The sequence below is a fragment of the Salmo salar genome, chromosome ssa20 (genome assembly GCF_905237065.1).
Source record: "Salmo salar chromosome ssa20, Ssal_v3.1, whole genome shotgun sequence".
Lineage (NCBI taxonomy): Eukaryota > Metazoa > Chordata > Actinopteri > Salmoniformes > Salmonidae > Salmo > Salmo salar.
Window position 1 is genome coordinate 64,605,329 of NC_059461.1, and position 22,534 is coordinate 64,627,862.

The 22,534-nt window shown below is 40.8% G+C and overlaps 1 protein-coding gene across 4 annotated transcripts in view; it reads left to right on the top strand.

The window, feature by feature from the left end:
• Positions 1-5,851: 5,851 nt before the first annotated feature.
• Positions 5,852-22,534, top strand: part of LOC106581175 (membrane-associated phosphatidylinositol transfer protein 3) — a 129,560-nt gene continuing 112,877 nt past the window's right edge. For 2 of the 4 annotated variants that reach the window (XR_001323032.2, XR_001323030.2), the window contains exon 1: positions 5,852-6,195. Coding sequence is in view for 1 of the 4 variants with exons in the window: in XM_014163053.2 (XP_014018528.1) it covers positions 6,171-6,195 (25 nt within the window). In the remaining 3 variants the exon portion in view is untranslated. The remainder of the gene's footprint in view (positions 6,196-22,534) is intronic. The other 2 variants (XR_001323028.2, XM_014163053.2) reach the window with 1 other exon arrangement.

Sequence of the window (22,534 nt, forward strand, 5' to 3'; positions counted from 1 at the left end):
TGTGACAACATTCAGAATAGATTCAGAATAGAATGGAACTAAAGCAATGCAGATTATTCCTATTTGGCAGGTTCAATTCTGTAGTTCTTCCAGAGGGATGGGTGAATTTCACTGGGAAAGTTGGTTTTGATAAGCTTAGAGAGAACATTACGACATTACAGAGGGTCTCCTCTCTTTCCAGATATTAACCTCTCCCACAGGATTACTCATGCTTTCCATTTCCACATTGAAACATGGAAGTAAATTAATTGTTTGGGGAATTAACAATAGGGATACAGCAAGCCAAGGGCACCATTCATTGGTTAATAGGAAATCCGGATAGCATATTGCATTCATTAAAATTGTGTGATTCACTTGCAATGGCATGCACCAAATACTGTATGTTTGCCAAATGAGTGATTTCAATTCAATAAGAATGCATATATCATGAGTGCACATTGGATGAGGGAGCCTTTACTGGTGTGGCGGATGTTCTCAGGCCCTGGAGAGAGACTTGAAAGCAGCTGTGAAGGAGGAGAGAGACACATCCAGATGTTGAGTTGGCCCCGAGCGGAACTGACTGTGACAGTGGACAGAGAGTGACTGAGTGAATTAGCTCAATCTGAATCAGACCCTCTTTCTCTCCGCCAACTGTGTTTTGTGTGGGTGTCTGAATACATGCAGGTTTACACAGGCTTATGCACGTACACATGACTCACTCTCACAGTTCTGTTTCGTCCCAGAGTTCGACACAAATTGGAATCTAGGAGCAATCACATCCTTATAAGGAGTTTTTGAATTAAAGAATACTTGAAATTGAAAAATATATTGTTCGTCTGTGAGAGTCAGGGTGGCTAATTTCAAATTATTTTTCATTTTCATGGTGCTGAATGCTGTCTATTGATACTTTGGTTTTGAATGTGTCACCTCCCGCTCCAGACAGCCAACACAGACTCAACACAGAAATGTATTTTCAACACAATTAACAAACAGAACAGCAAGATCTGTCTATGATCTATTCTGATTTGTTTTGCACATAACACAGAACACAATGAAATTGGTTTTGTGGTGCTTTGATATATTTTCTTTTTGTGATGTTTTATGACACATTCATAGCAGTTTATTTTGCCCAAAGTTTATTGTGTAATACCTTTTTCTGGTACAATATGTAAAGGTTGTTTTATTTTGTCAAAATGAGGTATTGATAACCTTGATAATCTAATGATATTAGTATTATAACATCATTTTTAAATGAGATGTATCTTGCTTTATCAATACAGCCATCAGATATAGAGCTGTGTCTCCTTTTCCACTGTTGTAATGATGAAAAGGGCCTGTCCCTACAGTATGTTAGCCAGCATAATTATCCTTGTCAAAGACAGAATTCATGTGACCGTGAGTATTGACTAGTAGTCATGGTAATATGAATTATGTGGTACACACAGTGACGTATTTTGAGGCAACGATGCCCATTCAGGCTGGATAGAATCATTTTAGGTTCCCCTCAAGGACAGTTCAGCTAATGGCTGGCACTTTTCACAATTCTTAGAAAATTGGATATGATCTTCAACCAAGTGAGACAAATGTTCTCTCTATAGTACCCATATGGACATATTTAGCTATTTACAGAACCAGTGATATTCTCCTTCTCTGAACAACTACTGAAGAGATTGTAGTAGTTCGATCTATGCTCTGGGTGTTGATATGAGAGAGGAATGCAGCTGCTCCAGTTGAGAAATTGACCAGTACAGTATGTGCCCTCCCTGGGCAGTAATCTCCCTGATGTCATCAGATAGTCTGACCTATAAATACTCTGCTTCAGAAACGAGAGAGAAACAACCTTGTTTCCCCCACAAAGCAGTGGGTAATCTTATAGCATTGGCAGCTATCAAATGTGAAACACTTATCCTTGCTGTGTCATGACTCATGGTTAGTAGAATTAAGATGTATTGAAAGCTACGTCTTTGTGTGGATAGCTAAAAGGCAAAAGGTCCAGAGTCTTATTTCAGACTTGAGGTGCAAAGTTCATTGTTGTTAGTAGATGATTTGCACATGGGGTCATCTCTTGGCTGCTTTTCTGCTAGAACCCACTGGCCCCCACTCTGGAGCAGCCCCATGTCTCTTATGACAGACTGGTAGATAAATGGAACAAATCCATTAGTGCAGAAAGACAATTGGTTCTGAGTGCTGAGATCAGGTGCTTTCTCAGGTATCTGGATACGTGGATATACACTGAGTCTACATAACATTAGACACAGCTTCCTAATATTGAGTTGCACCCCTTTAGCCCTCAGAACAGCCTCAATTCGTTGGAGCATATACTGTACAAGGTGTTGAAAGCGTTCCACAGGGATGCTGGCCCATCCTGACTCCATTGCTTCCCACAATTGTGCCAAGTTGGCTGGATGTCCTTTGGGTGGTGGACCATTCTTGAACTGTTGAGCGGGAAAAACCCAGAAGCATTGCAGTTCTTGACATACATAAACTGATGCGCCTGGCACCTACTACCATACCCTGTTCAAAGGCGTTAAATATTTTGTCTTGCCCATTAACCCTTTGAATGGCACACATACACAATCCATTTCTCAGTTGTCTAGAGGCTTAGAAAACCTTCTTTAACCTGTCTCCTGCCCTTCATCTACACTGAATGAAGTGGCTTTAACAGGTTCATCAATAAGGGATCATAGCTTTCATTTGGATTCACCTGGTCAGTCTATGTCATGGAAAGGTGTTCTTAATGTTTTGTACACTCAGTGTACTCTACATGACCAAAAGTATGTGGACACCTGCTCGCTGAACATCTCATTCCAAAATCATGGGCATTAATATGGAGTTGGTCCCCCTTTGCTGCTTTAACAGCCACCACTCTTCTGGGAAGGCTTTCATATTGGAACATTGCTGCTGGGACATGCTTCCATTCAGCCACAAGAGCATTCGTGAGGTTAGGCACTGATGTTGGGTGATTAATGTAATCATGTATTTATATTTGTTTTTGAATAAACTGTTTTTTTTATGATTGGGAGAGGGGGGGCAGCTCAAAGTAGAGCCTGAGGTAGACTTGGCACACTGCCTTGGCATAGGATGAGATTGCTTCTAAAGAAAAAAGTTATTCTGCCTAAATTGAATTACCTTTTTTTTCTTCTTGTGAGTGAGGCCATTGGGTGTAATCAATGCTATCTCTCGCTGTCTTCCTGGCCTTGCAGGCTGTTTTCTTTTACTCTCCTGCTAGAATCACAATACAGTGTCTTGAGCCAGAAGTATTTTGCCATTGGTCATCCTGACTGGTTCAAATAGCCTGGGCCCTCATGGGGTTGGGTAATATAGTGTGTCTGTGGCCAGGCCAGTACTCAGATTGGAGGGAGATGGCTCAGCCTCAGGCATTTGGCTCCATCGATAGTCATTAAATGGCACCAGGGTGCAGAGCTGCAGATAGAGTGATGCTGGTGCTGCTCTGATCCCACGCTATGACCTGTTGTGTGGTCATGTGTTAGCGAGAGGATAGAACGAGGCACTGCTCTCCCATGTTTCCCACTGCGCTTGGTAGATGGTTCAGGTTGGGAATCTACAATGAGTTGTTCAGGTTGTATTCAGTTGGGAATCTACAATGATTTTTTTTAGGTTGTATTCAGGTTGGGAATCTACAATGAGATCTTCAGGTTGGGAATCTACTTTGAGTTTTCGTTTTATAGTACAATATCTTGTTTTCTGTTGAAAGGGTTGGGAACATGGGTGTCCTTTGGTAATAGGATTTCTATACATGTAGGGGTGAATATGATACTTTGTTTATCTGAATGGGCTCTTCACATATAGACAGCGGGTGTCATAGTTTCAGCATATTCAAAGTGGTAGTACTCTAAATGAATAGATTTGGTTTGATAGATATAATCATTTAGATCACTGTCACATCTATCAAATAATGAGATATAATCATTTAGATCACTGTCACATCTATCAAATAATGACATATAATCATTTAGATCACTGTCACATCTATCAAATAATGAGATATAATCATTTAGATCACTGTCACATCTATCAAATAATGATATATAATCATTTAGATCACTGTCACATCTATCAAATAATGAGATATAATCATTTAGATCACTGTCACATCTATCAAATAATGAGATATAATCATTTAGATCACTGTCACATCTATCAAATAATGAGATATAATCATTTAGATCACTGTCACATCTATCAAATAATGACATATAATCATTTAGATCACTGTCACATCTATCAAATAATGAGATATAATCATTTATATCACTGTCACATCTATCAAATAATGAGATATAATCATTTAGATCACTGTCACATCTATCAAATAATGAGATATAATCATTTAGATCACTGTCACATCTATCAAATAATGAGATATAATCATTTAGATCACTGTCACATCTATCAAATAATGAGATATAATCATTTAGATCACTGTCACATCTATCAAATAATGAGATATAATCATTTAGATCACTGTCACATCTATCAAATAATGACATATATTCATTTAGATCACTGTCACATCTATCAAATAATGACATATATTCATTTAGATCACTGTCACATCTATCAAATAATGAGATATAATCATTTAGATCACTGTCACATCTATCAAATAATGACATATATTCATTTAGATCACTGTCACATCTATCAAATAATGACATATATTAATTTAGATCACTGTCATATCTCATTATTTGATAGATGTGACAGTGATCTAAATGAATATATCTCATTATTTGATAGATATGACAGTGATCTAAATGAATATAGCGTATTGTTTGATAGATGTGACAGCCTGTTGTGAGAGTTAGTCCAGGTTTTTTGACAATGTCAGAGCAGGGAAATCTATAAAACATCATCGATTAGGCACTGAATGTCTGAAGCCAGCCAGCCAGCCTTACTCCCCTGTGCTGTGTTTCTACAGTTCACATACAATAGGCTACACCCCTAACAGTAATGCAGCCATTAACTTATCTGATTATCCATGTGTCTAATAACAGTTTGACAGAATCCGAAATGGCACCCTTTGCCCTTATAGTGCACTACTTTTGACCAGACTAGGGCAACATTGTACTATGGTGCACACTATGGTGCACTTTGTAGGGAATAGGGTGCCATTTGGGATTCAGCCCATTAATGCATGCATCTGATCCATGTGGCTAATAACAGTTTCTCACAAATGCAACAGTCCACTCCGCACAAAGCCTAAGATGTGATGTGAGCCGTCTGTGGACCATGAGGAATGTGCTGCGATGCTATGCTGTTGAACTCTGGTTCCAGTATGTTTTATAGCTGGGTCTCTGACCTAACATTGTGGAGGAGCCAAGGCTGCAGGAAATAAAACTAGCGTGATGACAAGGTGAGATTAGGTCCTTGCCCTTTAGGCCCCCATCTGTGGCTTGGAGACAGTCATTATCATCATCATGTCTTTTAGGTCAATAAAGAGCCTGTGTCAAGCTATTTGTCATGTCTGCTGCGTGCCGCCTATTTATGGTTCAACATACTGAAACATTAACCTGTCTGTTGTTTATAGGCTTATAGGTTATGTTATCTTTATTATTGTACTCTACAATCATAACAGTTGTAACTACCTAATTTAATAGCTAGGAGTGCGATTTTGTAGATGTGTCGTTTTCCAATTGGGCTATATTTATTTCTAGACCTCACGTCAACTAGACCTCACGTCAATGGTTAGAAATGCATCCCACGCAATTCACTTTGCATCAATGTGTCACTGTCGACTCATTTATTTTATTGGAATCCCAACTGCAGGAGGCAGAGCCAATTCATACAACGGACGCCCTTGGGTGGCACACCAGCGAGCCACTGGAGGCAGTCTAACACTGGTCCTTGTAACACTTCTACTGATGTGACGATAGTGGAGGGGAGGGCAGTAGCAAAGTCTGCACAGATACAAAAACTGAAAGTATGTTCAGTACAAGAGGCAGATCCACTGGATGTGGGTCTTGTCACCGATGAGCCAGAGGATCTCAGCTGCAGAATTCAAGACGAGAGAAAAAGCGCAACCTCACTGCCTCAGGGCTACCTATCTTCTGCCTGGCTGGCGTCAAGGTGCGGAGACGAGGGAGGGAGCGCCCACTCGGTTAAAACTATCTAACAAAATTACATCCCGGTGACTCCGCACCTACCTTGGTAGAGACATAGAGGTTGGGATGGCGAAGGAAACGAGAGGGAAAGGTAAGGTGCTCGGTTCAATATTTTTTTTATATAGCCTACCATGTCTCCTCCGGTGTCAAAGCTTATGAGGTTATCAGGTCGCATAAGTCAACGTCTCAACCTAAATCATGTAAAACGATGCATGTGCGCAATAGCCCACTGGCTCTTCTTGACAATCTGTTGGAATGCGTGATGTTACCGTTCATTAGTCTATCCGAATAAAAAGCAACCCGTGTCCTCTGAGATGTTTGTCAAACGGTGTGAAGTGTTTTGTCGATGTTGTCTGAGTACGTTTATTGTAAATTATTTTGACACATTTAAGGTGTGAATCCGTCATCCTGACCATTAACGACGTGAAAAAGCGCGCGCCAAACTTAGATTTGGACCTCATTAATCACATATATTGAGCATATCAAATTATTTGGGTAAACCCTTTTCAGTTCCTGAGACTCAAACGCTCATCAATCTTTGTTGACAAGCCTGTTCCTAGGCCGTCATTGAAAATAAGAATTTATTCTTAACTGACTTGCCTAGTTAAATAAAGGTAAAATAAAAATAAATAAAAAACAAGCATGCATTCAAGGAAAATTACATTGTTAGTGGATAGGCTATTATTAGTAGGCAATTAGTTGGACTATTGTTGTCCACACAAATATTTAACAGTATGAATTTGTGTATTAGAAAAGTAAAACTGGACTTTCCACAAGTAAAACTGGACACACGAGTTGATACGCAGGTCGACGTTTATTGTCATGAGTCTTGTCCTGGAGGCAGAACTGAGCGAGTTCCTCTTAGATAGGCCAGCTGCAAAGTCAAAATTGGCTATATTGTAAAAATGTATGAAAACAAAAAATAGCCTTTTGGGCTTATTTTAAGGTTAGGCATTAGGGTTAGCATTGCGGTTAGGGTTATGTTTAAACTGAGATTCTATGACTTTATGGTTGTGCCAGCTAGTGACCACTGCAGAGCTGCCTCCAGAACAAGATTCATTATGAAAAACGCTAACATGCAGGTGATACAGTTAAATTAATGTTGTAATGAAGGTGTTATAACTGTTTTAACTGCAGTTTCATTATACCTGGTTGATATCCAGTTGATCACCATGGGGTTCAATAACTTACTGACAGGGGCGGACTGGGACCAGAAATCGACCCTGGCATTGACCCTGCCAGATGGCCAGTCCACCCCTGCTTACTAAAACACCAATGCACACATTGATACAATTGAAAGGAATACAGTGTATCAAGGCCACTATATAGCATTCCCCAGGGAGATGTGTTCTGTTGATTATGGAAATTGATAGTCTATTCTTCATGATTCAGTGCAATAATGAAATATGAAAAGTTCAGTGTAGACTACATTTGGTTCACCTTTATAATGCAATTCAGCATTCCACCTTCTAAATCACCTTCCATTGCACCTTGATAAGTCTTATGGTAGGTGAGGAAGAAGGTGGCAAGGGGCAATGGAAGATGATTGAGATGGTGGAATCCTAAATAAATGTTGCTGTTGAATGAATGTGTTTGAGGTATAGGTAAAAACACAATAAAGTATCTTGAAAACATGACTATGTGTGAAGTACATGGGCCCATCTTTGGTCTAATGAATTTAATTAGATAACGTTCACATGACAGATTGTGTGCTGTCCAGTGGTATAGTGACTTCCTCAACAACAACACATGAAGCAATGGGCTTTGGACAGCGTGGGTTGTGTCACAAAAGGCACCCAATTCCCTAAATAGTGCACTACGTTTGACCAGGGCCACTGGGGATCTGGTCAAAAGTAGTACACTATGTAGGGAATATAGGGTGTAGGCCTATATTGGGATGTAGACCCTGTCTGATTTTGTCCAACTTTCCTGAAAGTAGAGTGATAAAAGATTGATGAGCAACTGGTGAGTTTTCTTTAGAGTGACCCAGTCAGACCCATCCTAGTTTTGTATTCATCATAACGCTTTCTCTGACGGTGTTAGCTATGCTTTTTGAATTGATTTAATATTTCATGACTGTTCCATTATATATTTAACCTTGACTCGACTCTGGAGACGTGACGTAAATTGGTCATATTCGTGAGCTGAATGATAATAAAATACCCATTGTAGGCCTTTATTATCCAGTTTCAGTAAGTCAAGCAGTACTCAAATTATGCATGACTCTTGGTGGTGCCCAATGTCTCTTTTCGTTGTGCCCAACAATGATGATTTTGTTATAGGGGTGCAATGATTTGTTATGGAGATAATTAAAACCATGAAGTCAAGGTCACATAAGTTATTGAGGTTAGTCTCATTTGTCTTATACAGTCACTGCTGGTTGGCTGATGATTGGACTGTAATCTCAGGAACTGAACACCAGAGACAGAATTAAATTGCATACAATAAGGCCAAGTTATGGTCTTACTACTTAGTCTCGTTCACCCAGCCGGCTCTCTCTCGCAGTTGAGCCTGGGGACGAGGTTACTTTTTACCAGGCTTTCCAGTAATGGAATTTAGGTAGAACTGAAATGAGTTTTATAATGAAAACAATACAATTATAAGAATCTCCCTCACCACCTGCCTTACAGGAGGGAGGCTAATGTCCTACCTGGCGGGTACAATAAGTACACAACAGCTATGAGATGTGATCCTATAAATACCAACATCAACAAAACATGTAGGGAGACTACCCAATGCACTTGAATAAAACATATTTCTAGAGTAACATGCGCTTATGCCACTGGCTGCTGACTGAAACACAGTGTGTGTGTGTGTCCCAAATGACTCTCTATTCCCTTTATAGTGCACTACCTTTGACCAGGGCTCTGACCAAAAGAATAGGGTGCCATTTGGGACACACATGGACAGTATGTTTTGAACCAGCCCAGGTGTTAGGAGAGGGAGCTCAGCTCTGTATAGTAGAACCCTATCCAGATCACATGCCAGCCATGTCGCAATTGCATCTGCTAATTTACTGATTCAGCTCAATTAGCAGTTGATTCAATGAGTAAAGAGAGATGCAACAGAAGGGAGAGAGACAGATAGAGAGACAGACATAGAGAGAGACAGACAGATAGATTATTTCAAGACCTCATAACCCACTGGGCAAAAAACGTGTTGATTCGACGTTGTTTCCACGTCATTTCAACAACAAAAAATCTATGTGATGTTGTTGCATCAACGTGGAAAACTGATTGAATTTGCAACAAGCCACAACTTTTAACCTAAATACAATGTCATGGTGAAATGTTTTGTTGATTTGCGTTGAATTGACATTAGTTGACACAACCAAAATGAAATGAAAACTAGACGTTGAAATGAGGTTTGTGCCCAGTGGGAAACTTGTTCTTAGAAGGTTAATATAGTCCTCAGTACATTGTAGCAGGAAGCTTTTCATTCTGTCACCAGTTGTGCAGTGCAGATTATTCATGATATGCTGTAATATGATTGAGAGGAAAGCATTGCTCCCCAGTTTATAATCGACAATAGATTTCCTTGAAACTAACAGACTAATTGAATTGTAAGTAGCTGTAACTGCAGTCCTTTTTTCAGTTTGTCATAATAGTCACAATATGATGTGAGTGATTATCCCTCGCTGAGCTAATGGCAAATCTATGGCCACGGCCATCATCCCAGCCTTGGTCGCTGTTCTGCTCGTGAAGTTCATTTGAACCCTGCAATGCTTGAACACACTGGTACAAGATTGATGGCAAACTGCAATATGTAAGGGTTACTGTTCCTACCTCCATATCTCCATGATCTATTTTCTTTCAATATTGTTGCACCTTTGACTGTAGTGTGTAATCTCTGTGTCATTGTGGTTTGTAGATAGGACATCTTTTCTCCTTTTACTTTCTTTACAGTAAAACAACTTGGCCTAGATATAGACTTTATTGTAATCTTTCTTATATTCACACATGTTCTTCTTATCTGCTTCATCGTTACTTGAGATCTGCTCTGAGTGGATCTGTAGCTTTTTTTAGTTTGTCTCTTAGGATTCTGCCACATACCCTTTTCCTCTTTTCTCTATAGAAAGTCTTTCATTACCAAAAGGCAGCTGGGGATAAGTAAGGAAATTGCATTTTTGATAAGAGGAGATGGGAACATCCGTTTTAGCAGAGGCTCTACCAAACATTCCATATCATATGTACTTGGAACATGATCATACAGTATTTCTGTTTCAGCTTCTCCTAAAAACATTATCTCCTCATTGAAGTGAAGAACATCAGGGGTTTAGGGGTTACATGCGGTCTTTCGCTCTTCAATTTCCACTTGATCAAAACCCTAGGTTGGAGACAGAAGTAGACTTCAGGCATGTACAGTGTCCTTTTAGTAGTTTTTTTGGCTCTGTACTCCAGCATTTTGATTTTGAAATGAAGATGCATAAATATCAAACCCCCAAGCATTTTTGGGGGGTATGATATTTGTCCGTCTGTAACGTTCTCACTCATCATTATCCACGATTCATTCAGGACTATCTGTAATTATAGTAGCATCCACATGAATGTAATAGTGTTTAGAAACATATTCTATTCTTATTTACAATAAAAGTGACTCCAAAATGTCACAATATATAATTTACCATTTTGTTTGGGTACAGAATAATCTGAAACACAACCAAAACAAACAGCAAATGCATCCAACATGTTTGTAGAGTCATAATGTCACATCCTGACCATAGAGAGCTCTTATTTTCTATGGTAGAGTAGGTCAGGGCGTGACTGAGGGGGGGGGTTATCTAGTTTATTTAGTTCTATGTTGTTTGGTTCTAGTTTCTGTTTTTCTATGTTGGGTTTTTTGGATGATCCCCAATTAGAGGCAGCTGGTCACCGTTATCTCTAATTGGGGATCATATTTAAGTAGTTGTTTTTCCCACCTGTGTTTACCTGTGTTTGTGGGAGATTATTTTTGAGTTAGTGCATGTTGCACCTCTGTCGTCACGGTTTGTGTTTTGTTTATAGTGTATTGTTTTGTCTTGCAAAGTTTCACATTCGAATAAAAGATGTGGAACGATCCTCACGCTGCGCCTTGGTCCGTTCCTACACACACGCGTGACACATAACACATAAACATGATGGAATTGTTGCGTGCTAGGAATATGGGACCTAAAACTTTGACTATTTTAAAACAAATGTTGTGTATGTCAGTAATCAAGTTTTCAAGATACAGTTGAAGTCAGCAGGTAGCCTAGTGTTTAGAGCGTTGGACTAGTAACCGAAATGTTACAAGATCGAATCTCTGAGCTGACAAGGTAAAAATCTGTCGTTCTACCCCTAAACAAGACAGTTAACCCACTGATCCTAGGCTGTCATTGAAAATAACAATTTGTTCTTAACTGACTTGCCTAGTTAAATGAAGGTAAAATAAAAATTTTAAAGTAGGAAGTTTACATACACTTAGGTTGGAGTCATTAAAACTAGTTTTTCAACCACTCCACAAATTTCTTGTTAACAAACTGCAGTTTTGGCAGGCCGGTTAGGACATCTACTTTGTGCATGACACAAGTCATTTTTCCAACAATTGTTTACAGGCAGATTATTTCATTTATAATTCACTGTATCACAATTCCAGTGGGTCAGAAGTTTACATACGCTAAGTTGACTGTGCCTTTAAACAGCTTGGAAAATTCCAGAAAATGATGTCATGGCTTTAGAAGCTTCTGATAGGCTAATTGACATCATTTCAGTCAATTGGAGGTATACCTGTGGATATATTTAAAGGCCTACCTTCAAACTCAGTGCCTTTTTGCATGACATCATCCAAGACCTCAGAAAAAAATTGTAGACCTCCACAAGTCTGGTTCATTTTTGGGAGCAATTTCCAAATGCCTGAAGGTACTACGTTCATCTGTACAAACAATAGTACGCAAGTATAAACACCATGGGACCACGCAGCCATCATACCGCTCAGGAAGGAGACACGTTCTGTCTTCTAGAGATGAACGTACTTTAGTGCGAAAAGTGCAAATCAATCCCAGAACAACAGCAAAGGACCTTGTGAAGATGCTGGAGGAAACAGGTGCAAAAGTATCTATATCCACAGTAAAACGAGTCCTATATTGATATAACCTGAGAGGCCGCTCAGCAAGGAAGAAGCCACTGCTCCAAAACCGCCATAAAAAAGCCAGACTACGGTTTGCAACTGCGCATGGGGACAAAGATTGTACTTTTTGGAAAAATGTCCTCTGGTCTGATGAAACATAAATAGAACTGTTTGGCCATCATGACCATTGTTATGTTTGGAGGAAAAAGGGGGAGGCTTGCAAGCCGAAGAACACCATCCCAACCATGAAGCACGGGGGTGGCAGCATCATGTTGTGGGGGTGCTTTGCTGCAGGAGGGATTGGTGCACTTCACAAAATAGATGGCATTATGAGGAAAGAAAATTATGTGGATATATTGAAGCAACATCTCAAGACATCAGTCAGGAAGTTAAAGCTTGGTCGCAAATGGGTCTGCCAAATGGAAAATGACCCCAAGCATACTTCCAAAGTTGTGGCAAAATGGCTTAAGGACAACAAAGTCAATCCCATAGAAAATTTGTGGGCAGAACTGAAAAAGCATGTGCGAGCAAGGAGGCCTACAAACCTGACTCAGTTACACCAGCTCTGACAGGAGGAATGGGCCAAAATTTGCCCAATTTGTTGTGGGAAGCTTGTGAAAGGCTACCGAAATGTTTGACCCAAGTTAAACAATTTAAAGACAATGCTACCAAATACTAATTGAGTGTATGTAAACTTCTGACCCACTGGGAATGTGATGAAAGAAATAAAAGCTGAAATGAATCATTCTCTCTACTATTATTCTGACATTTCACATTCTTAAAATGAAGTGGTGATCCTAACTGACCTAAAACAGGGAATTTTTACTGGGATTAAATGTCAGGAATTTTGAAAAACTGAGTTTAATAGTATTTGGCTAAGGTGTATGTAAACTTCTGACTTCAACTGTATATAACTTTCAAAATACATAAATACAGCGGGTATGATGCATTTTGCTGTATTTCTGTATTTCTGTATTTTGAAAGTCATATATTTTCAAAACTTGATTGCTGACTTGCAATTTTTTTTTAAAGACAATATCAACAATGCGCAAATGAAACTCATACCTAAAGATAGTTTTTCAAATCAGATGTTATTTGTCACATGTACCCAATACAACAGGTGTAGACCTCACAGTGAATGCTTACTCACAAGCCCTTAATAACCAACCATGCAGTTTAAGAAGAATACCTAATAAAATTAAGAAATAAAAGTAAGAAATAATAAAATAGCAGCAGTAAAATAACAATAGCGAGGCTATATACAGTGGGGGAAAAAAGTATTTAGTCAGCCACCAATTGTGCAAGTTCTCCCACTTAAAAAGATGAGAGAGGCCTGTAATCTTCATCATAGGTACACGTCAACTATGACAGACAAAATGAGAAAAAAAAAATCCACATCCGACGAGTGTCGGAGCCGGTGTAGTACAATTCGATCTTAGTCCTGTATTGATGCTTTGCCTGTTTGATGGTTCGTTGGAGGGCATAGCGGGATTTCTTATAAGCTTCTGGGTTATAGTCCCGCTCCTTGAAAACGCAGCTCTACCCTTTAGCTCAGTGTGGATTTTGCCTGTAATCCATGGCTTTTGGTTGGGGTATGTACGTACAGTCACTGTGGGGACGACGTCACCGATGCACTTATTGATGAAGCCAGTGACTGATGTGGTGTACTCATCAATGCCATCGGAAGAATCCCAGAACATATTTCAGTCTGTGCTAGCAAAACAGTCCTGCAGCTTAGCATCTGCTTCATCTGACCACTTTTTTATTCACCGAGTCACTAGTGCTTCCTGCTTTAGTTTTTGCTTGTAAGCAGGAATCAGGAGGATAGAATTATGGTCAGATTTGCCAAATGGAGGGTGAGGGAGAGCTTTGTACCATTCTCTTTGTGTGCTCTGCATGCATTTTGGGTGGAATTTTCTTTGATAGGCGAAATGTATTGTATTTCAGAAGTGATATTGTAAATTGAACTGGTCACTGTTGAATTGTTTACATTTTCATTTGATTATTATGTCTGGATCTCAAAGGCTTTTGTCAGTCTGCAGACAAATAAGCACCGAGACAACAGACAGTCCTTGTCATCTGTGATTCCTGTTTGTAACACTACTCAGAAAAACCATTTCACTGTTAAAGTGAAAGTTAAAGAGGAGAGATGGTGATTATCACAGATACAGTATGAGGGTTGAGCAGACAAGCAGCTTTGTCCTCAGAATTCATTTGAAAAATGTAAGCAGTGCAATCAATAACCCAGACAAACACATTCCCTAGACAACATATTTTTCTGGATTAATGGCATTTTACCTGTAATGGTCTGAGTGCCGTTCCTTCATTTATTTTCAAGCATACTAAACATAATGAACTCTGCTTATTGATAAGAAACAAATTGACTAATGCAGAATAATACTCAAGACCAATGATTGCGGTTTAATAAATGTATGTAGATAGTTTTGGTAATTCTTCTCTGGCAGCTTTGCTGTGTGATGGGCTGAATGATATTAGTGAGATCCCTCTGTTTTCAGTTTCTCAAACAGCTACCAGCTGCCACCTGACTGGCTGACAGGTGACTGAAACAAGGAAGAAAATGCAGCCTCGATATTCTTTCTTTTAATTTTGGACTACGTTTGAAACTAAGACTCAAGGAAAGTACATGACCATTAAATGACCCTGCACTGCGGTGCTTATGACCATCAACATTAGGCAAGCTTTTGGTGTTGTCGGCAATTGCCGGCGCACCTCTTGCAGCTGATCAATTGATGTTATAAAAATCTTTGTATTGTAATTATCTTCATTCCTGGAGATGGAATCATGTCCTCATTGAGTAGAGATGATTTATTTATGTGCAGTTGCTGTAACATGTAACTTGAATTAGTCTCAAATTGGCCAACTCCAATTGGGTTTTTCAGTTTCTGCCCAAATGATTGTGTCCTTCCTAATTTGCACAATGATTGGGATTCAGCACAGAGCTAAAAATAGCCCTGTATGAGAGGAGGCAGTGACAGACAGCAGATACACACTCACTCTCTCTCTCAATTCTCCATTTCAATTTAAGGGCTTTATTTTCATGGGAAACAGATGTTTACATTTCCTAAGCAAGTGAAATAGAAATAATGAAAAAATAACCGTAAATATTACACTTACAAAAGTTCCAAAAGAATAAAGACATTTCAAATGTCATATTGTCTATATACAGTGTTGTAATGATGTGCAAATAGTTAAAGTACAAAAGGGAAAATAAAAAAATATAAATATGGGTTGTATTTACAATGGTGTTTGTTCTTCACTGGTTACCCTTTTCTTGTGGCAACAGGTCACAAATCTTGCTGCTGTGATGGCACACTGTGGTATTTCACCCAGTAGATATGGGAGTTTATCAAAATTTGATTTGTTTTCGAATTCTTTGTGGGTCTGTTAATCTGAGGGAAATATGTGTTTCTAAGATAGTCATACATTTGGCAGGAGGTTAGGAAGTGCAGCTCAGTTTTCACCTCATAGCCTGTCTTCTCTTGAGAGCCAGGTCTGCCTTCGGCGGCCTTTCTCAACAGCAAGGCTATGCTCACTGAGTCAAAGATTTCCTTAATTTGGATCTTATCAGGTATTCTGCCACTGTGTACTCTCTGTTTAGGGCCAAATAGCATTCTAGTTTGCTCAGTTTTATTATAAATTCTTTCCAATGTGTCAAGTAATTATCTTTTTGTTTTCTCATGATTTGGTTGGGTCTAATTGTGTTGCTGTCCTGGACCAGGACCAGCTTGCTTAGGGAACTCTTCTCCAGGTTCATTTCTCTGTAGGTGATGGCTTTGTTATCCAAGGTTTGGAAATCGCTTCCTTTTTTGGTGGTTGTAGAATTTAACGTCTCTTTTCTGGATTTTGATAATTAGCGGGTGTTGGCTTAATTCTGCTCTGCATGCATTATTTGGTGTTTTACGTTGCTCACTGAGGATATTTTTGCAGAATTCTGCATGCAGAATCTCAGTTTGGTGTTTGTCCCATTTTGTGAATTCTTGGTTGGTGAGCGGACCCCAGACCTCACAACCATAAAGGGCAATGGGTTCTATAACTGATTCAAGTATTTTTAGCCAGATCCCAATTGGTATGTCGAATTTTATGTTCCTTTTGATGGCATAGAAGGTCTTTCTTGCCTTGTCTCTCAGCTTGTTCACAGCTTTGTGGAAATACCTGTGGCGCTGATGTTTAGGCCGAGGTATGTAGAGTTTTTTGTGTGCTCTAGGGCAACGGTGTCTAGATGGAATTTGTATTCGTGGTCCTGGCAACTGGACTTTTTTTGGAATACCATTAGTTTTGTCTTACTGAGATTTACTGTCTGACAGAATCTGTGCAGAAGATCTAGGTGCTGCTGTAGGCCTTTCTCTCTCTCGCTCTTTCTCATTCCTCAGAGGGAGAGCTCAGTTAGTTTCACAACCCCTCATGTTTGCTAATTCAGTCACTACATTCATTTTTGCCAGATAAATTATAGATATGCCTGGCTGACTTTCTACCGACAAATTACATTGCCAAACACATTTCAGTTTAAGTGTTACCTTTTTGCTAAGTTTTCACAATTATTGTTTCCATGTATTATTTACGTATCTTTTGCAACCTCATGTAAGCCCTCAAACAGCCCTATTGTCCATGGAATATTTGAGCCATGAAGACATTTGTCATTTTCCAATAACTGACGAGTATCATCTAATGTTACAATCTTATGTGCCATAAGTGAAATCTTAGGTTTGGCCTCTATTCGGCAGTGCTGCCAAGCCCTTCACAGGCAGCAGCACAGTGTTCCCTAAACCCTACTCAGGCGTGTGATAATGCATTCAGCCCCTGACCTCAGTTATTTATTCAAGCATGCAAAGTAGTGTTAATTAGAATTTAATGGCCGTTTGTCATGAGGGTGCACTGGGTTGGCGAGTGCTGCCTGTATACCTAACCGGGAGCCAAAAGCTGGCTAGCTGGCTGGCTGGCTGGCGGCCGGGCGAGAGGGAGAGAGGGAGCGGTAGGGAAAGAGGGAGAGATGTTAGAGGAAGGGTTTTTATCACTTCCATATTAGTCTCTCTTAAATATCTTCAAAATGACTTCAATATTGACCACAGATTCTGGTGGTTACTTATCGATAAGGGAATATGTTTAGAGTCATTTAAGATGGCTGTTATGCCTTTTTGATTACTTCATCGCCTACTTAAACTCACTAATACCACTCTTTTGGCCATTTCTTTTGTTTAAAAACTACTTGAGCAATTTCTACTCCCTGTCATTCTTGATGTGCGTCCTCAGAAGAAAAAAGTGAAACATCTTAGGTTATCCATCCATGTTGGATTTCTGGTCCATAAACCGGGGACCAACAAGGACCCAGAACACCACACCAATCACACAAACAACAAATAATACTGATCTGTGTCCCAAATAACCCAGACTGCATCCCAAATGACCCTGCACTGCATCCCAAATGACCCAGGCTGCGTCCCAAATGACACTTCCCTTCATCCCAAATGACCCTGCTCTGCATCCCAAATGACCCAGCCTACATCCCAAATGACCCAGTCTGCGTCCCAAATGACCCTGCCCTGCATCCCAAATGACCCAGCCTGCGTCCCAAATCATTAGGGGGTACGTGTTCACACTTCCACTTGCCCCAGCCAACCTCGTCCTCCCCAAGACCTCAGCAACCTTTGCGCACTGGAAGCAACCTTTAAGAGGAAAGAAGAAAACAAGACCAGAAGGGAACAGACAGAAGCAACAGAACAGGACAATACCAAACAAAATAAACAATGGTCAGTCACGTAGACATTCAGGAACAGGGCACACGAGAGAGCGCGTCAGCAACAAGCTCCAACAAAAAAAACGTCTCAGAGTCCTTCTCATTCAATTTTGGCAACAACCGTAAGTTTCCAACAATATCAAATGAGTCCGGGGCATGACCGAGAGAGGAGCGACCCCTAGGTAAATCTGGGTCACCTTCCCAGAGCAAACTCTCCCCTTAGAGCTTTCCTTTCCTAACCAACTCTAGCCACTCTTGTTGCAGCTTGATTTTAGCATGCTCCAAATCCTGTTTAAATGCCAATTATTTTTCATACAGACACCTCACAAGTCCTCAAATGGCAGCTTCATTAAATAGTACCTTCAAAACACCAGTCTCAACATCAACAGTGAAGAGGCGACTCCGGGATGCTGGCCTTCCACCGCCATGCAGAGAAAAACTCTTCGATAGGGTTTAGAAACGGAGAGTATGGTGGAAGGTATAGTACTGTCAACTGTGGATGGTGTTGAAACCAGTTCTGGACCAAAGCAGAGCGGTGGAATGACACATTGTCCCAGGTGACAGTGTATTGCATCTGGTGCATTTCATTACCTGCTGTGACGATGTGGTGCAATCGGTCCAAAAATGCGAGAATGTGAGGTGTGTTGTAAGGGCCCATTTTGGCATGACGGAGGAGAACCCCATGCTGTGAAATGGCAGCGCAAAGGGTGATGTTACCCCCACATTGCCCTGGGACATTGATTATAGCCCTGTGGCCAATGATATTTCTGCCTCTCCTTCTTGCTTTTGTGAGGTTGAACCCTGCCTCATCAATATACACTGCTCAAAAAATAAAGGGAACACTTAAACAACACAATGTAACTCTAAGTCAATCGCACTTCTGTGAAATCAAACTGTCCACTTAGGAAACAACACTGATTGACAATACATTTCACATGTTGTTGTGCAAATGGAATAGACAACAGGTGGAAATTATAGGCAATTAGCAAGACACCCCCAATAAAGGAGTGGTTCTGCAGGTGGTGACCACAGACCACTTCTCAGTTCCTATGCTTCCTGGCTGATGTTTTGGTCACTTTTGAATGCTGGTGGTGCTTTCACTCTAGTGGTAGCATGAGACGGAGTCTACAACCCATACAAGTGGCTCAGGTAGTGCAGCTCATCCAGGATGGCACATCAATGCGAGCTGTGGCAAGAAGGTTTGCTGTGTCTGTCAGCGTAGTGTCCAGAGCATGGAGGCGCTACCAGGAGACAGGCCAGTACATCAGGAGACGTGGAGGAGACCATAGGAGGGCAACAACCCAGCAGCAGGACCGCTACCTCCGCCTTTGTGCAAGGTGGAGCAGGAGAAGCACTGCCAGAGCCCTGCAAAATGACCTCCAGCAGGCCACAAATGTGCATGTGTCTGCTCAAACGGTCAGAAACAGACTCCATGAGGGTGGTATGAGGGCCCGACGTCCACAGGTGGGGGTTGTGCTTACAGCCCAACACCGTGCAGGACGTTTGGCATTTGCCAGAGAACACCAAGATTGGCAAATTCGCCACTGGCGCCCTGTGCTCTTCACAGATGAAAGCAGGTTCACACTGAGCACATGTGACAGACGTGACAGAGTCTGGAGACGCCGTGGAGAACGTTCTGCTGCCTGCAACATCCTCCAGCATGACCGGTTTGGCGGTGGGTCAGTCATGGTGTGGGGTGGCATTTATTTGGGGGGCCGCACAGCCCTCCATGTGCTCGCCAGAGGTAGCCTGACTGCCATTAGGTACCGAGATGAGATCCTCAGACCCCTTGTGAGACCATATGCTGGTGCGGTTGGCCCTGGGTTCCTCCTAATGCAAGACAATGCTAGACCTCATGTGGCTGGAGTGTGTCAGCAGTTCCTGCAAGAGGAAGGCATTGATGCTATGGACTAGCCAGCCCGTTCCCCAGACCTGAATCCAATTGAGCACATCTGGGACATCATGTCTCGCTCCATCCACCAACGCCACGTTGCACCACAGACTGTCCAGGAGTTGGTGGATGCTTTAGTCCAGGTCTGGGAGGAGATCCCTCAGGAGACCATCCGCCACCTCATCAGGAGCATGCCCAGGCATTGTAGGGAGGTCATACAGGCACGTGGAGGCCACACACAATACTGATCCTCAATTTGACTTGTTTTAAGGACATTACATCAAAGTTGGATCAGCCTGTAGTGTGGTTTTCCACTTTAATTTTGAGTGTGACTCCAAATCCAGACCTCCATGGGTTGATAAATTGGATTTCCATTGATTATTTTTGTGTGATTTTGTTGTCAGCACATTCAACTATGCAAAGAAAAAAGTATTTAATAAGATTATTTCATTCATTCAGATCTAGGATGTTTTATGTTAGTGTTTCCTTTATTTTTTTTGAGCAGTGTATATGAATTCATGCAGGATTTCCTCAGCATCCATCTGCAAAACTCCCTGAAATACAGTGAAAGACAAGATTGTGTAGTTCAGGATAGGTCTAGTATACAGTCAATGTAAAAAAGTAATGTGTGCCGTATACAACATCACAGTGCTAAAGTGAACAATACAAACCTCCTCATACTCATGCCGCAGCCGTTTGACCCTCTCTGAATTCCGCTCAGAAAGCACTCGATAAAGTTGTTTCATTTGAACCTGATGTCTTTTCAGGATGCGTGCCAGTGTTGACTGAGAGACCTGATGGACATTATTGAAAATGGCATGGTCACCGATAATGTTGGCTTGTAGTTCTCTGAGCCTGATAGCATTATTGACCAAAACCATGTGTATTATCTCTCTCTTGTTCTTGCGTGAATATGGGCCCCCTTCTTCCTTGTCGTTCCCGACCCTCAATCCTATGTAGAGAATAATACATGTAACTTACTGTACAATGTCACAGGAAGGGGTATCACAAGTGCTGATATGGTGCATACAATAAGCGGCTGATTACTGTAACTGTAGACAGATCTTCTTTTACCTGTTTTCCTGTCAAAAAGTCCTTATGACAGATGCCACTGTATATCTGCTAAGATTTGGCTGAACTCTCAGTCCAGCCTCCCTCAGCGTCAATCCGTGGTTCACAACATGGTCCACTAGTGTTGCACGAATGTCATTTGATAAGTTTGGTCCTCTTCTTCTTTGTGCACGTTCTCCTCCTGCTTCAGGTCTTCCTCGACCTCTGGCTCGGCCTCTGCCTCTTCCTCTACCTCCTTCTCCGTGTACTCCTCCTCTCACCCTCACTCTTCTTCTGACTCCTTCCATTTTGGTTGAAGGCAGGTGAACCTACCTGCTGCATTTTTATAGTGCTTAAACCTGATTGGTGTGTCTACAATTTAGCAATCATGTGTTTGTGCACCTGATGACTGTGTTTAACAGATTGGCTCATAGGTGTGGTAATTTGACAGTCAGTGCTTTGGAATTGCAAGGAAGTGACATCATGATATACTTCTGTTTCTGATGTATACAAGTGTGTTTAGTGTTTTGCAAATCACTGTGTGTAATGTTTTGCAAATAGTGTGAAGCTGACAATGTGCTTACAGTTGTGCAAATCTAGCCTTGTGTTTTGCTCCTTGAGTGTAAGGTTTTGCTAATTGTGGGAAAAGTTACATTTTAGTGTGTAAGCAATCGTAAAAAACTGTAAGACATAGTTAGTATTCACATTTTCATCATGAGAGTGTATATAGAACACTGCGTCTGTGTCCCAAATGGCACCCTGTTCCCTATGTTGTGCACTACTTTTGACCAGGGCCATATGGTGTGTCTCCATACACTTGGCTGTAATCAAATCTAGTCCAATGAAATTAACCAGGGTGAACCCATGAATCAGTGTGTTAGTTGACGTTTTCAATATTGTGACAACTGTTAGGATTTGGTTAGTTTCAAGTTTTAAAGTCACATGCACAAGTACAGTGAAATGCTTTTCCTGCAAGCTCTAAACTCAACAATGCAGTATTCAATAACAATGTCATAGTAAAAATAACATAAGGTAAAACAAAAACACATGAGACATAGAAATAAGAAATAAGAACAACACAATAAATTAAGTAATCTATATGCAAGGTCAGTCAGTTCCAGTACTATATTTAGAATGTGCAGGGATACTGGAGTGATAGAGGTAGATATGTATAGGGGTAAGGTGACTAGGCATCAGGATGTATGGTAAACAGTGTAGCAGCAGCCTATATGATGATTGAATGTGAGTGGATGTGTGTACAGTAGAGTCAGTATAAATGTATGTGCATATTGTGTGTGTGTGATGAAGTGGGTGTTTGTGTTGGCGTGTCAGTGTGCGTGAGTGTGTAGGGTGCATAGTCAGTGCAAAAAGCAAACAGAAATACCAGGTTTCTGTCCTGAACGGTGCTGGCTTACCCCAGGCTGAGGTTGAGCAACACCTTGTAACACATCTGCTGTTCATGGACTATCCTATCCTCCATTTCATGACTCTAATTGAGAACTCCAAAGGTTGAGACACCCATCCTTCAATGAGATATTAATAGTGAAAACATTTGAACTGATGGAGTCATGTAAGAAATTAAAAGCTCATTAATTCCTGTATAACGATGAGGAGAAGCAGAGCCGTAGGAGAGAAAGAAAGAGATGAAGAGAG